Raw genomic sequence first — 14,617 nt, 5'->3', positions numbered from 1 at the left:
CAGATACCATTAACATTCATATGCACAATTTATTGTTTAACTATTATTCAAAAATAAAATCATATTTTAAAGACCAAACACTTATGGCCCAGATTTAATTAGTTTATTGGTGATTAAATGAGCACGTGAAATATGGGGGTTTTAAGACCTAAGTAACAGGAATTATTCAAGAGAAAGAGCTCAAGCAGGAAAGCAAATCAGCTGCTGCTCAGAACTCATGATCTTCATACATTGTGCAAGAAAGTCAAATATTTGCTTCATCAACCGTAATGTAACCATTAACTCTTGCTTCAGATTCTGGCACTATCTGACTCCATTTAAAGGTCACATTGGTTAAGAAAAGAGCAGTTATCACCAGTTATCCAGGACAAATATATCATCAATAAAAATTTAAAACAGAAAAGTAATTTCCTAACTTTTACATCAAGTCTCTAACAAGCACTAATCTTTTTTTCAATATGAAAGGAACAATCTTACTTTCAGTCAAATCATTGCTTTAGTGACACAGCTGAAGAATACCACCCACCTGAACGTATCTTTCAACACAGGACTACCTAGCTCATGTAAAAACTGAGCACCTATTGAATAGCAGTAATCCAAGAAGAAACGTGTTTACAAAGCTATGATCTGGCCCTTGTGATCACAAGTGAATTCAATAAGATCTTGCACTGGAAACTGTTGGAAGAAAAGGAACAGTTTTTTGATGTTCAACCAGTGCTAATTTTGGGGTTTTTTTCTTTGCAAAGATTCAGTCAAGAGGTCTTTGAGGGCCAAGTATGAAATGATTTTTTTCTGCTTGTTAATGGATGTGCAGTGTGAGCAGGTCACACACAGGCATACCTACCGTAACTATGTAATACATTTTCCCCTTCTGCAACACTGGCTGTGCAGGAACAGTTCCAAAGAAGAATTCAGCTTCAGGAGGGAGGAAAGTGGTATGATGGCTTTTTTTTTCTGCAGTAAGATTAGGTTTGTCTATGAATCTTTTAGACATTTCTTGTAGAAGCTACAGCAGGTAGGCAACTAGTCCTACTGACTTGGAAAACCAGCTTTGGCATATCAGATTTTCTGTTGGAGATCTGGAGCAGTTGCACATCTATGTTTCACTGAACTAGTAGCCATACTTTGTTTTAAAAAAAAAAAATCTTCTTCCTCCCTCATAAAAAGTTTTCATGACACAAAACCAGATATACATCAAACTAAATGACTCTGGAATGGGCATCTATGTCTTTGTACATTTCCTAAAATGCTTTCAGCAGGGCAGTCATTTTTACGATCAGAAGACACAGGACACTTCCCTGCCTTCCTCTCTCCTTTCTCAACGTTGGGGGTTTCTTACCCTTCAAAAAGCAGAATTCATTGCGCTGCCAAACTAAGATTTATTTTTAACTGTCTGTATTAACTTTTGTTTTTCTACTTTTCTCCTCAGGCCTTACATACATACTGTTTATTACATTGAATACCAAACATTATCCAGAGAAATCGTATTATTTAGCTCATTAATATCTTGAATTCATGACTAGCAACAATGTAACTCTTAATCACAAAAGAGTAATTATTTTAAGAGAGATAACATTATTAAAGAAATGCTCCTCCTTCCTTTTAGAGAAAGAAATATTATTTCACAATATTACTTCGTTTCTCTTGGATGCTTATTTCTGCACTAGCTGTTAGTGAAACCATTTGACCATAAAATAGCACTTATACTATTACATATGAGAAAATGCAACAATTCAACCATTGGATACTCACCACCGCAATAACAGGAATAAGCACACCCAGATTCCCTGCACTACTGGAGGCCTGGAAAACAAAAAAGAACTTACCAAAAGATCTACAAAAGCATTTCTAAAACACAACAAGATGTATTTCATGTATCAAAACATTCCTACTGTCTATGCAAATGAAAAGATGGATTGCAAATTACAGCTTTGTATCTTGACAATAGATGTGCACAAGGTGGCCAAGAGAGCACCTCAGAAATCCCAAGAACTGTGACATCCAGGAGTCTTTCAACAAAGCTTTTCAGGTGACTCCTTAGACTTGGATGTCCCCCATAGAAAGGATGTGTTACCCTTTCAGAACAAAGTCAGGTATTATGCCTTGAGCTAAACAGGGGGGTAAATTTTAACTGATACCATGTCTGCTTTGACATCCAACAACTGCAAGAAAAATGTTCATGTTACATTGGTGTTTAGCAAATGTCTCATTTTATTATCAAAATGAAGACAAAACTAACAAGTGTGTTCAACCATATTCAGAAACATATTTAAGCCCTTTCTGTTGAAACATAAGCAGTATGAGCAAAAAATAAAATATTACTTTGACTATTTAGGACATTTTTAATTGCACTGTATGCAACAAGTGTGTTTGCTCTTGGCCAAGTACAGCATTTGGAAACTGAAAACATTCTTTGCTCACAGCTCATTATCCCTCACCTAAACAGTGAGAGTACAGATACTGTGCTCACGGACATCTCCTCTGTAATGCTGTTCTCTGCTTTTCGTATTCCTCCACCATGGATTTGGGAGGGAGAGAACTCTCAAGCTTCCTCCTTACAAAAGACAGACCAGGTGCATAGACTACTGGTCCAACAGGGAGGAGGCAAGGCAAGCATGGCTAATGGTGCAGTTTGCATAAAGAGAAGTAAACCAAAAGGAAGCGTTAAAAAGAAAAGAGAGAGGGAGAGCACAAGCCAAATAGTCTTCAGATGAAATAATAATGGTAAAACCCAAATAAAACATTTTAGTTGTCTTTTCTGTAGTGTCCAAGATCAAGTAAAACAAAAGATGAACTCTTAAATATTTTTGAAAGGAATAAAATAACACTGCTCAAGTCACTCTAAAGGGTTGGAATGACTGGAGAAAGTCATTGATGTTTTGCTAGCATCACGACAGCCCACTTCAAGTGACAAACTTCTGCAGAATCAGAGTAGAGACACAAACTAACAGATAGTCAGAAGCCAGGACATGGAAGCCCACAGACAGAACCACAGAAATCCACTTCCATACTAGCATTTTGTTACAAAAAGGGATTATCAGCCTCTTTATGATAATACATGCCACTGAAGATGATATATGCAGTGACTTCCATTTTTGAGCATATTCAGGGGACATTCATAAAAGCTTTTCTTCTCCTCACAGAAGCCGCATCTGCACAGTTCAAAACTCTGGTTTAAAACAGTAAATAAGTCACTGAAGCATTTTAAGGGTTAGCAAGCAAAATTAAATCCATGAAATGTTATGTTGAGAAGCAGAGGACACAGGCAAATTACCTGACAAGTACCAAAGAAAAAACTTGCTTTTGTTCAGGAACATAGGCTATGCAGTGTTTTACCTACTTTCATTCTTGAAAATTAAATAGCTCAGTCTTCAGAATACCTTTCAGACCTTTTACTCTCCATTGAGTAAAGAGTGTTCTAATAGAAACTATAATCAGTAATTTCATGATAAAGACACACTGCCTCCTAGCTCAAATCAACGTTAATCACATATTTTTCCATTTGCAGGCAGCTTTGAGTCAGTGTAGCAGCTTGTCTCCTGTAGTGATTCCAAAACTGAAACAAAGGGAAAATATCCCTGAAAGGGGGAGAGTGGAATCTAATTTAGAAGTGTCATTTTACTGCAAGGTTTACAATCTGTTTTTCACCATTTCAGAACCCATGAAACTTGTGGAGAGAGATTCTGCACCACAGACCTCATGAAAAGCAGATTCTAGACATGTCCTAATTCCCTTTTAAAAGGGTTGGCATTCTTGATTAAATACAGTTTATCTTCAAGGTAAGCAGATTTATTTCAGAGAGATTTAGCAAAAGACTTCATTCACTCCATAAAAGCACAAAGACAGTACTAATAAAGTGTAGCATGCACAAGAGAAGGAAAAGAAAAAGATGTTAAAAAAGGACAAAAACAACATTGATCTCCTTTCTTCTAGGAAATTGTGCCCATTACAAACAGAAGCGCTACTTATCTGCCCCAAAAAGCAGGGAACAGCTCCCAAACCACATCTCCAAGAAAAACTTAACTTTCAACTATGAACACATTGAAATTGTTAAAGCATAGAAGTGTATTTTTTTAAAAATCAGTATTAAGTACTGTGAGTTTTTAAAAGTTGCCCTAAGGAAGTACTTAAAATGACAACAAGAGGTTCCAACATTTGAACAGTAGGGAGGAACATAGTCAGAGGACAGCTCTGATTTCTGATGAGGAGGAAGCAACTACATTTTGCTTTTCTAACCACGATATACATGTCAAGAGCAAAAGTCAAGCTTAACAGCTTGTTTAGTGTATATTTTACAGCAAAGATGAGAGGAAGGTATCGTGGGAAAGGTGGTGATTTTTGTTTGATGGTTAAACAGAACAGGTAGAGTACTCTGGATACTTTATTGAAATGAGAATAAAAGCTAATATGAAAATAACACAGAGAATTCTGAGGGAATAAAGTAACAGCATATAAACTGCTACTGCACAAATTCAGCTGGTATTTAAAGACATTCCTCTTCCAGACCTCCTCACAGACTTTTAAAGGCGTCTATGTATTGAATTTTACAATCAAAATTTAAAAAATTTCTTTTTAAAAGAACTTTAGAGTAAAACCACTCACGTTTACTCTTCTGAATAGTATTTCTATCATGCAAATCATTTTAAGAGGCAAGTCTCCTTTGAATAAACTTGCTCTCTAAATAAAGCATGCCTAAAAATCTGAAGAAATTGTTATTAAATGCATAACTTTCACTTCATTGCCCTGATTCCATTAGCCTATACAGATAGCCCTGTATAAACATGGATCTTGGAGACAATCCAGATGCACCCACTCTTAACAGCAATTCAGTATTTATCAGGATAACACACACTGGCTACTTCAAGCTGCACGTTGGACTAGATGACTTCCTGAGGTCCCTTGCAACCTGGGTTTTCCTATGATCCTATGACACCAATAAAATTAGAACCCCATCACATTTATAGACATTTGAAGAATTATTAAGAATGCAGAAGTCAGTATTCTGTATTTCTCTGTGCATCTAACAGTTGAATACTCCAGAAACAAAATCAGACTCATCTGAACAATAGGTACATCACTGCTGTGTCTCAGATACTATAGATTCATTAATATACAGATTCATTAGGTGTTTGCAAGGCATTAGAGATCTGCATTCATAGTCCATGACTGGAACACATTCCTAAGGAAGTGATACTTTTTTCCTGTGCATGAAAAGGTGGTGTTAGTTCAAAAACCACACAGACTAGGTTTAGTAGTGCCATCTGTATAAATGCACAGTCGCATACAATTAAAAACCAATGAATACCTGACCTTCAGTGCTGGTCCTTTTTCACTTGCTCTCTCACTAGCTCTCTTTCCTTCTAGCCCAAGCTGAACAAACAGTTCTAGCAAGTTCATCAGTAGTTCATCCACAAGGTGTTCTCCTTGAATGTTAGCAGCAATGTTGGCTAGGGCATTAATAACTGCTAAGGAACAGTGTCTGAGAAAAAAAGAACAGTTATGAACAGGCAATTTCTCAAAGTTTTGTATTTTTAGTGCTTTCTTGATAATGCTGGTAACTTTTGTAATAACACTACTGACACTTTTCACTCAGTTTTTTTTTGAGGTTACTTTTTGGTTTTATGAATAATGACACATCACTTCAGTGATAAGTGAAATGCAATGAGTATTTAATAAAAAAACAATTAGTAAACTTTGCCTCTGGAGGACATTTCACTTTTGATGCTGACAAAGCCAAAAGGAAAATTACTTTCCTGGAGTAGATATGGCTACAAATGAGAAGCAGCAAAAGTCTCTGCTTTTGGATGGGGAAGCTCTTGAGCAGAATCAGAACTAGTATCAGTTATTGTTACAGTTCAGATTGCATTGGGTCAGACAGTACGTTTACCATTCTTGTCAAAATGTTTTTTCTCAGTTACTCATGGACTCATTAAAAGATATCCAACCTATCTCAACTACCAACAAAATCAGTGATGACTTTTAACAGGGACTAAAATGCATACATGCATACTAAGAATTAAGTTCTTAATAGTTTGCGTTTAATCCCTAACAAGTACACTAAAAAAAATCCAAACCAAAATACACACACAAAAACTCAACAGAACTTCACTAACTCCCCTAAGCTACCAGATATGTTATCTGTACCTAGAATAATTTGAGTAATTGATGTCAATTAAAATTTACAAACATTATCTCCTCACAGTAGGAGAAAGGAGGCAGAAATCAGTACTACCTATAGAGGAAAACACTTTTAGAAATCTCTGTACTATAGTGTTAACACTATTTATAACCTTGTTATAACACTTATACTGGGGAAAAAGAGTCTTTGATGTAGCATGAAGGATATCCAATATAGTATTCATATACTTAAGAGACACAGTTAAGTGTTACCTGTATCCATGATCCTTATAATCTTTTGTGGCAGAGTAAACGACTGAACTTGCTTTAACACTTATTTGCTGAAACAGATTCCACACCTCCTGGTAAATATATTGCTGTGAAAAAAAACCCAAACAACCAAAATCTAAATCACCAAGTCAAGCTTATTGAATACAAACTCTGTAAAGAACAACCTGCAAAATACACTACATATTACAAAGGTCTTCAGATGGGAATCTAGTCATACTCTCACTAACAGTTTCTACTTCCATGAAACTCTTGGAAGCTTCATGAGAGCTCACAGTGGAAGTGCTTTCATTAGTCTTTTTAATTGCTCAAATTATACAAAAGTTCTTCAGTTCTTTCACTCCACTTGCCTGAAGGAAAAGAAATTTTTAGGCTTCTGAGTACTGGCAATTAAATGCTTGCTCAGCAGCATAAATTACACTTGGAAAAGGTAAGTCAGTTAATTCTTGTATGACTAAGAAAGCAATCTATACCTTTAAAAATATGGACCTATGAGACCTTGAAAGTTAATTACTGGTATGAAAAAGATAGCATGCACCTATTTGGGACATAAGACTAGTTTATAAATTTCTTAACTTTTGAAAACGGAGTATGGTGGGGTTTTATAGTTTGGGTTATCTAAAAGAATCTTTCATTATTTCCTTGGGGGACTAATGCTCTTTAAAGGGACACCATCTTACACATTCTTAATTAGTTTTTGTTTTCTGACATTACAGAGGTGCGAGGATTGTACAAGCATGTTCTTGTGGTGAAGATAAACCTTAAACACTTCTGCAAATGCAGTTTCTAAAATATGTTCTTTTAACTAAATGAAAGGAATCGTGAACCATTTCTTTCCTTACATTTCCAGTGATGACCAAGCATCCCAGCTGATCAATGATGAGGACATCAAGATGAGAAGGTGGCTGGCAAAACTTCTGTTGTAAGATCTGTAGGATGGGTTCCATCATTTTTGGGGTATCCCTCAGTGCCACTGCAATGTGCCCTAGGGCACGAATTGTGTGGTCAGGAATCAAATGAGCTTCCCTGTTACAAAACACAAAAAAACCTCAAATCATATTCTTAACTGTTGAAGTTATAAAGAACTCCAAGCATGGCTACACTTCATGCAAGAAATGGTTCATGTATTAAATGTAAACATCACTAACAGCTTTAATATTGCTGCTCTATATACTCAGCTACTCCCATCATTAACATTAGAGATATACTTGCACAAGTTGTTTTGCAAAAGAAAAAAGAGACATCATCCCCCTAAATTCACGAAGAAACCTACTCTAATCCATGAACAAACTGATCTACAAACAATAGAAATCAGAGGTAAAAATTATCTGTCAAACATTAAGACTTGACAGTCAGATCAGCTATGATAAGACCTTGGACGTTTCTTGGTGAGTCTCTTAAAAACAAAAGAGGTCAAATGTCACAGATGACAAGCTATGTCAATCCATAAAAAATAGTGGAAGCCTGAAGGATACAGTAGATAGAGTATCACTCAATCCAGGCCTCAAAATTGGCTAATACTCACCAAAGACTTGCTGATTATATCAGATAAAAATGAATCCATACCTCTCAGCATGAAAACAAGAGCTCAGCTCTGCAAAGATGTGCATGTGAAGTCTTGACCCTGCATTCAAGCTCTCTAACTTCAGAGACACATAATTCTAAAATAACGCTGCCCAAACTTAGAATAAGCTTCAGGTTCCTTGAGTGAAGTAAAAATTGGTTGCTCATCCACAGCTATTGGTGAAGGTGGGGGAAGGAATGCTGGAGGGACAGCCCTGATGCTGTGCGAGCAGTAGTCATAATATTGATATCAACAGTAAGCACAGCACTGCAAGAGCTGCTGTAGAAAATCACTAACATCCCAGACCCACTACAACAACTAACAACTTACTTATCACTCTCCTGAGAGATGTACAGGCGGTTAGATAAACTGGCAAGGAAGGCCTCAACAATCACTGAATCTATAGTCAAGCCAGCTTTCAAGCACCTGGAACAACAACAAACAGAAAAATTGCTAGAACAGCTAGAGGAAATAGAAAAAAAGAGCATGAATTAAACGTTTAACTTTTTACTCCTGTAAATGCACATCAAGTATAAGGGGGAAAAAAAATCTACACTGCAATATAAGAACAATTTGCCTAGGAATACTGCAGATGTATTTTAAAACATGAGCAGAGTTTCTACCATTGCTTTCTCCAGCAACAATAAAAATGCAGACAAATAATAAGGTAAATTCAGAATTCACTGCTTTAGAAACTTAAATCCCTTGTCTCTAGTCACCAACTATTTGTCTTCCTTCCAGATCTCAGTAGCTGTCTAGAAGAGAAGAATAATCATTACACTGCCCACAAAGGAGTGCATAACAATCCTTCTGTTATGGTAGGCTTACTCAACAATCCAAGCAGGAAACAAAACTCCTGGTGAATATCAAAATGGTGATTATTATAAGTTACATTTATGACTAAGTTACTAAATCATAAATTACATAGGTGACAATAATTCAATCTCATTGTAATATATTTTACAATTAGGACACAAATAGAACCAAGAGATATCCGAAGAAAAAGGAAGTCACCATCAAAAAATCAAGAAGTCTTCACAGCAGCACAGAGCAGCACCTTCTAAAATGGTCACAACACTTTTCTGCTAGGGAACTAGAATGTATGTTCCAACATAGTGCAAGTCTCTTACCTGCAGATGTTGTCTATGGCAATGTCACGGAGCTGCTCATACATGGATGGTTGACTTTTCTTTCCAGGCATTACATTTAGAGTGGACTCTGAATGTTCATTGGTTACACTAATCTTGATGTCATTACCACCTACTAAGAACACAGAGTATGCAATTCAACAGCATTTGAAACAGCTTTATTCCCACAATGAGACAGAGCACAGGCAGAGCATTATCTGGTCACTTCAAGACAGCCTACTTTTTAGCTTGGAGAGCTGAGCTGAAAAATTCTGGAAGTTGTCACTAGCTATGCAAGATATTGCTGCATTTAACTATTCCTAAATAATTACTCCTGAATTTAGTCACCTTCAGTTCTCATTCTACTTGCTTTGCTTTATCATTATAATACTGCTTTAGCATTAACAATTAATTTAAATGGACTATTTTATTTTTTGGAATTCATAACTTCATACTACAATTTAAAAACAACAACAAAAAACCTCTCAAATGCCATCAAGATAGTCACAGGGCTGCAGCACAGGACCTATATATAAAGTGTAAGGAACACAGCCTGGTGTAGCCTTTAGAAGAGGCAGCTTTGGACTGACCTAATGTCTGCCTTCCAAAGTGCAAAGTAAGTTACTAAGTAGACAGAAGCAGGCTTTGTGGGAGAATGAGACACATTAGCCTTAACTTGAAACAAGGGAGGGTCCATTGGGATATGTGATTCCACATCCTCCCTCTCATTAGGTTAATTATGCCTTGGCTCAGGTTGCAGAATCTCTCTCTGTCCTTGAAGGTTTCCAAAGCCTCAAGTGGACAAAGCTGTAAGTAAATTGCTCCGAGTTCAGTGCAGGAGTTTGACATACATAACCTTTCATACTACAGTATCACGGTACAGTTTTCGGTGATCTCACTAAGGACAAATGTGCTTTAGATAAGACTATCTTGGTTTCAGCAGAAGGAGGACAACAACATTGCTGCTATGAAAAAATGTAGTCCTATATACGCTACTTACTTTTAGATACACTTCTAGCAGAATTTGATTTGCATTCCTACTTCCCATCTCAAAAAAATATTTAAAATAAAGTCACAAATGCATCTCCATTTCCCAATACAGCTATCTCTACACAAAACATCCAAAAGTATCCAAAAGTCATACAAGCTGGAAGACAACCACTAGCATATCCTTTGGATACCACTAGCGTAGCCTTTTTTCCTTTACCTGTGTGATACTGGCTATGATACTTGTAAAGTTTCACAAGCACTGGGGAAGGTATCACAAGAAAGTCTCTCAAGGATGGATTGACAGAATGAACCACAACAGGGAACCTCTCACACAAACGACCTAGACCCTAAAAAAGGAAAAAAAACCAAAACAACATAGCTTTAGAATATAACAGCACAATTTTTATTTCAACTGTAAGCTTGCAACCTGAACTCAAAAAAAGGCCCCAACAGCTCAAACCATATATCGTTCTGAGATTCAGTTTTCAGCAGATGATTTAGAACTTTCAAGCCTCTAACTCTTTTAGGTTATCCTAGAGTGCTGTGTGCCAGTCAAGCCTTGCTACTTTCTTCCTGGGCTATTTCACAGGAGTTACATGAACTCCACTGTCTAAGAAGAAAGTTATTGGATAAGTTCAAATATTTAGAGAATCCTGATTGTTTAATACATAGTGGAGAACACATTTGTAAGACTTTGAATAAGTGCCAAATAAGAAGACATAAAAATCTACCATAAAAATTTTAGCCTTAAAATTCAGTGATATGCCAGTCCCATTATTTTACTTGTTCACGTAATGGACTAAGAAGATAAATATTTCTGAAATTAAATACCACACCAGTCTTCTAAAATCCAAACGTGCAGAATTTTGACGGAAAGTAATACAAGTAGTAGATAAAGCATTCTTCCTGCAACCTGTAGAACTACCCAGACTCTCACTCACTGATATAGTAACATCAAATACTGTAAAGACAGACCTGCAAACAGCAAATTAGCAGTGGCAAGTGAGCAATGATGACTTTGCTTGAGGTTTTTGACTGCAATTTCTCTGATAACTTGATGCACAGGTTTTCTGCACCTGAAACGAAAAAAATCCAACAGAAAAAGTTTATCAGATTTGTTATTAGGGCACACACAACCCACTGCTACTGCAATTTCTATTACAATGTAGAAAATACTTCAGCTTCACTCTCCTCATATTACAATTCCTCAAAGAGATTTAGTGCTGCTTCTGCAAAAAGCATTTTTGGAAACAGTATCTGCATGAAATAGCTCTGTGAAACACTATCATATTATTATATTTCTCTGAGCATCATCTACTCTCAGGGAACTTAACTTAAAAAAACAACAACAGACACTCCAGTAATTTAAGAGCATATTTTACCTTGCTCATCTTTCACAGCCCACACCATGAGATCTACACAGGCAGCATTAGCCTGACAACGCAGTTTTAAAGGACTCAGTTCATTGTGCAGTCGATCCACATCATGAAGGATTTTCTGAAGTTCTGATTGACTACTGTTGAATTGCTCTAGCACAAAATCATGTATTTCCTTCACAAATGAGTTAGGAAGGTCTAAAGAAATAAAAGGAAATAGCATTATATAGCTTATACAAAATTCACTGCTACGTTATAAATGAAATTATTTCATAAGGTTTATCCCCTACCTAGAAGATAAGTTTCATAGTAAAGTCCACCAGTAAGCAGACAACTGAAATGCCAGCTATTGATCCTAGTGCTCATAATATGTATTTTTTTCTATTTCCATAGCACCTTTTCTATTTGGATACATTTCAAAATAACAGTTTTATAGCATATGCAGAGGTCCCATGAAATGCAAACCCTGATGTTCAAGACTCAATACAAAACAACAATGCTTTGAATCCTAAACATAAGGAAGAATAAATTTAAAAAATACAAATACTATACCTTTCATGTAGTATAATGTGTCTCTCAGCATTTTAAACTGAGCAAGATAAAGAGGATCACTGAATGTTTTATAATAGAGATCTGTATTAGCACTCGTCTGAAAGAGAAAAGAAGCAACCTGCTAGATTCAAAATTAAGTCTTTTCCATCACATGGATAAATAAATCTTATTCTGGTCACATAATTGTTCTCCTCCACAATGTAAACAAGCACTTAAAAGCAGGTACCAGATAAACCCTCACAGTCTTCCCCCTACTTTTATCAAAACCACAGCCATTCAGTGAATTAAATAAGACTCAGTCATGCTTTTCATTCTAGTGTTCCTTATAACAGTGCTGTTAAAAAAAAAAAACACAAAAAACCCCACAACAGCAGGAGGATTCAAACCTATCATTTTACTGATAGCAAGAAGAGAAACTGAAGCTGTCTCCACTTAGGTCTACATTTCAAATATCAAAGGAAGTACTCAAAGGAAGGCTGGAGTGAGCAGCAAAGCAATTTTCCCACACAGCTGAACACCTTCTTCTCAACACTCTTTATGTCCCATGGAGTTGAGGCTAACAAAATGTGGGGGAGGCTGTTAGAGAACTGTATCCAGAGAAGAGAACAAGAACTCATAGACCTCCAAAAATGAGCCTGCTACCTCTGAAAGTATAGTTACACAAAGTGTAACCCAAACTTGTAGAAATGACACCTAAAAGAGCTGCAGTCCTTTCCAGCTCAGAAAAATAAAACACCACATTTTACCTACATGGGAAAAGCCAATGTTACTGCAATATGCAGTAAAGATGTGTCTACAGTAAACTACTTCTGGGCAACCTATGTTGTTTAGTAGGATAATAGAACTAAAGAAAGAAAGAAAATGGTTCGTTTTATCATAAATATTTCCTTCTAATGAAAAACCTTCCTTTACCCTCCATTTCTGCATAGCCCAAGGCTAGATTTCAATCACTGGAAGACAGTTCAAACAGGAAATTAGTATCATTTTGCAAAGAGAAGGCAAACCTTACACAGGTAAAAAAGTAATTTTCCAAGAATTAATTGTTAACACAAAAAAACCCCTGAAGTATTCAAGTCATTAGAAAAGGAATTCACAAGCATACCTCTGCAACTTCAGCTACAACTGCATCTAAGGTCTTTAGCAGAGAATCCCCAACAATCTGTTTCACCTACAGAAGAGAAAACATTAAAAAAGAAGTTTCCTTTGAATGACTTTAGACAGGAAGACAACACACTATTGTCTGTGCACAGAAAACACAAGTCACATTGTTGTGAAGAGCCACAAGAATGCTACAAGAATTTCTAGGTACATCAACAATATATTTGAGCCTCTGTGTGCTGTCCCAAAATAGCCAGTGGAAGAAGCAAACAGGGACGGTACTTTCTGTCACTTGCACAAATTCCCAAAATTAGGAAAGTGTCTCATTCTCACAGCAAAAACCAATCTTTCAGGAACTGGCAGTATGTAAGTTACCTCAGATCAAGCGGTCTTCAAGAGTCAAACAGAAAGAAGTCAACATAAACTTATCTGATTTTCTACATGGTTCATGTAAGAGGTTTTTAAGAATATTATGAAAGCTCAACATTGAACGTCATAAAAATAACATTACACAAAGCTTGAGTGACAAACACAATCTTTGTATTTGGAATTCGAAAAGCTTAAATTGCATCTATTTCTAGCCTGAATATCTAGAATACAATCTCACTGCAGCCTTCCTAAGAACTCATCACATACCATGTTCAACAGCTGACGAAGCATTTCCAGCGGGATGTTAAACTCTTTATTGTTAATACCATTGAAGAGAGGAGAAACTGAAAAACTGGAGCTGATTGTAGAGAAGTAATAATCAGGATCCAGTGCACTCCCATCAGGAAGATATGAACCTAATCAGAAAAAAGGCAGACAAATGACAAACAGGCTTTTTTCTACTCAGCAATTAAAGAATATTTGAGTTACACTGCAATCCTATTAAATGACTGAAAACCACTGATGCCTCTATAAATAGTAACATGAAGAAAAAACGGGAAAAGTAATGTGGAAAAAATCAATTTAAGCCATAGCTCTGGAGAGGAGAATGACCCAGAAAGAGAGAATGTTCAAATTGTTAAAAATCCCGAAGTGCCAGACAAAACCAAAGACCCTGAAAAACATCAGATGCAGAGCTATTTTTCCCCTTGATTCATGAGAATTTATTTTTAAGTGCTGCTTTGACATAGAACTTCCAGCTAAGGCTCTACCAAAACCCAGTGGTTCAGAGTTTCACATTTCTGCTTTTTGCAATACAGTAATTAACACACATTTGTGAGCACTCAACTTCAGTGTCTGATTGAGAAAGTATTTCTCACTTCGGCAAATTACTATTACAAAATTACAAATTATTTCTCATTTGGGCAAATGATCCATATCACGGTTCCTTCAAATGAAGCACTCGATTTACATTTCCACAATGTGCCACAAAGGTCTCAAAATTCCAGCCACCAGTCCAAGAATTTAGTTGTCTAGTGAAGCACAATATTAACATTTGTACCTCAAATTTTCTCAGCCTAATCTCCTGAAATATTTTTGACCTAGTTGAATTAAGCTCCTCAGTACTCGGTGCAGCC

The 14,617-nt window shown here is 36.4% G+C and overlaps 1 protein-coding gene across 5 annotated transcripts in view; it reads right to left on the bottom strand.

Annotated features, from left to right (window-relative positions):
- Positions 1 to 14,617, bottom strand: part of PI4KA (phosphatidylinositol 4-kinase alpha) — a 62,595-nt gene that overhangs the window by 41,388 nt on the left and 6,590 nt on the right. For 4 of the 5 annotated variants that reach the window (XR_009819952.1, XM_062010399.1, XM_062010400.1 and 1 more), the window contains exons 8-19: positions 13,749 to 13,897; positions 13,117 to 13,182; positions 12,015 to 12,111; positions 11,469 to 11,660; positions 11,062 to 11,162; positions 10,304 to 10,433; positions 9,100 to 9,232; positions 8,300 to 8,395; positions 7,248 to 7,431; positions 6,391 to 6,494; positions 5,311 to 5,479; positions 1,753 to 1,803 (exon numbers count right to left, since the gene is read on the bottom strand). Coding sequence is in view for 4 of the 5 variants with exons in the window: in XM_062010399.1 (XP_061866383.1) it covers positions 1,753 to 1,803; positions 5,311 to 5,479; positions 6,391 to 6,494; positions 7,248 to 7,431; positions 8,300 to 8,395; positions 9,100 to 9,232; positions 10,304 to 10,433; positions 11,062 to 11,162; positions 11,469 to 11,660; positions 12,015 to 12,111; positions 13,117 to 13,182; positions 13,749 to 13,897 (1,472 nt within the window). In the remaining variant the exon portion in view is untranslated. The remainder of the gene's footprint in view (positions 1 to 1,752; positions 1,804 to 5,310; positions 5,480 to 6,390; positions 6,495 to 7,247; positions 7,432 to 8,299; positions 8,396 to 9,099; positions 9,233 to 10,303; positions 10,434 to 11,061; positions 11,163 to 11,468; positions 11,661 to 12,014; positions 12,112 to 13,116; positions 13,183 to 13,748; positions 13,898 to 14,617) is intronic. The other variant, XM_062010402.1, reaches the window with a different exon arrangement.

Source organism: Colius striatus, chromosome 17 (assembly GCF_028858725.1).
Source record: "Colius striatus isolate bColStr4 chromosome 17, bColStr4.1.hap1, whole genome shotgun sequence".
Lineage (NCBI taxonomy): Eukaryota > Metazoa > Chordata > Aves > Coliiformes > Coliidae > Colius > Colius striatus.
This window is presented reverse-complemented; position numbering and strand designations above follow the sequence as displayed.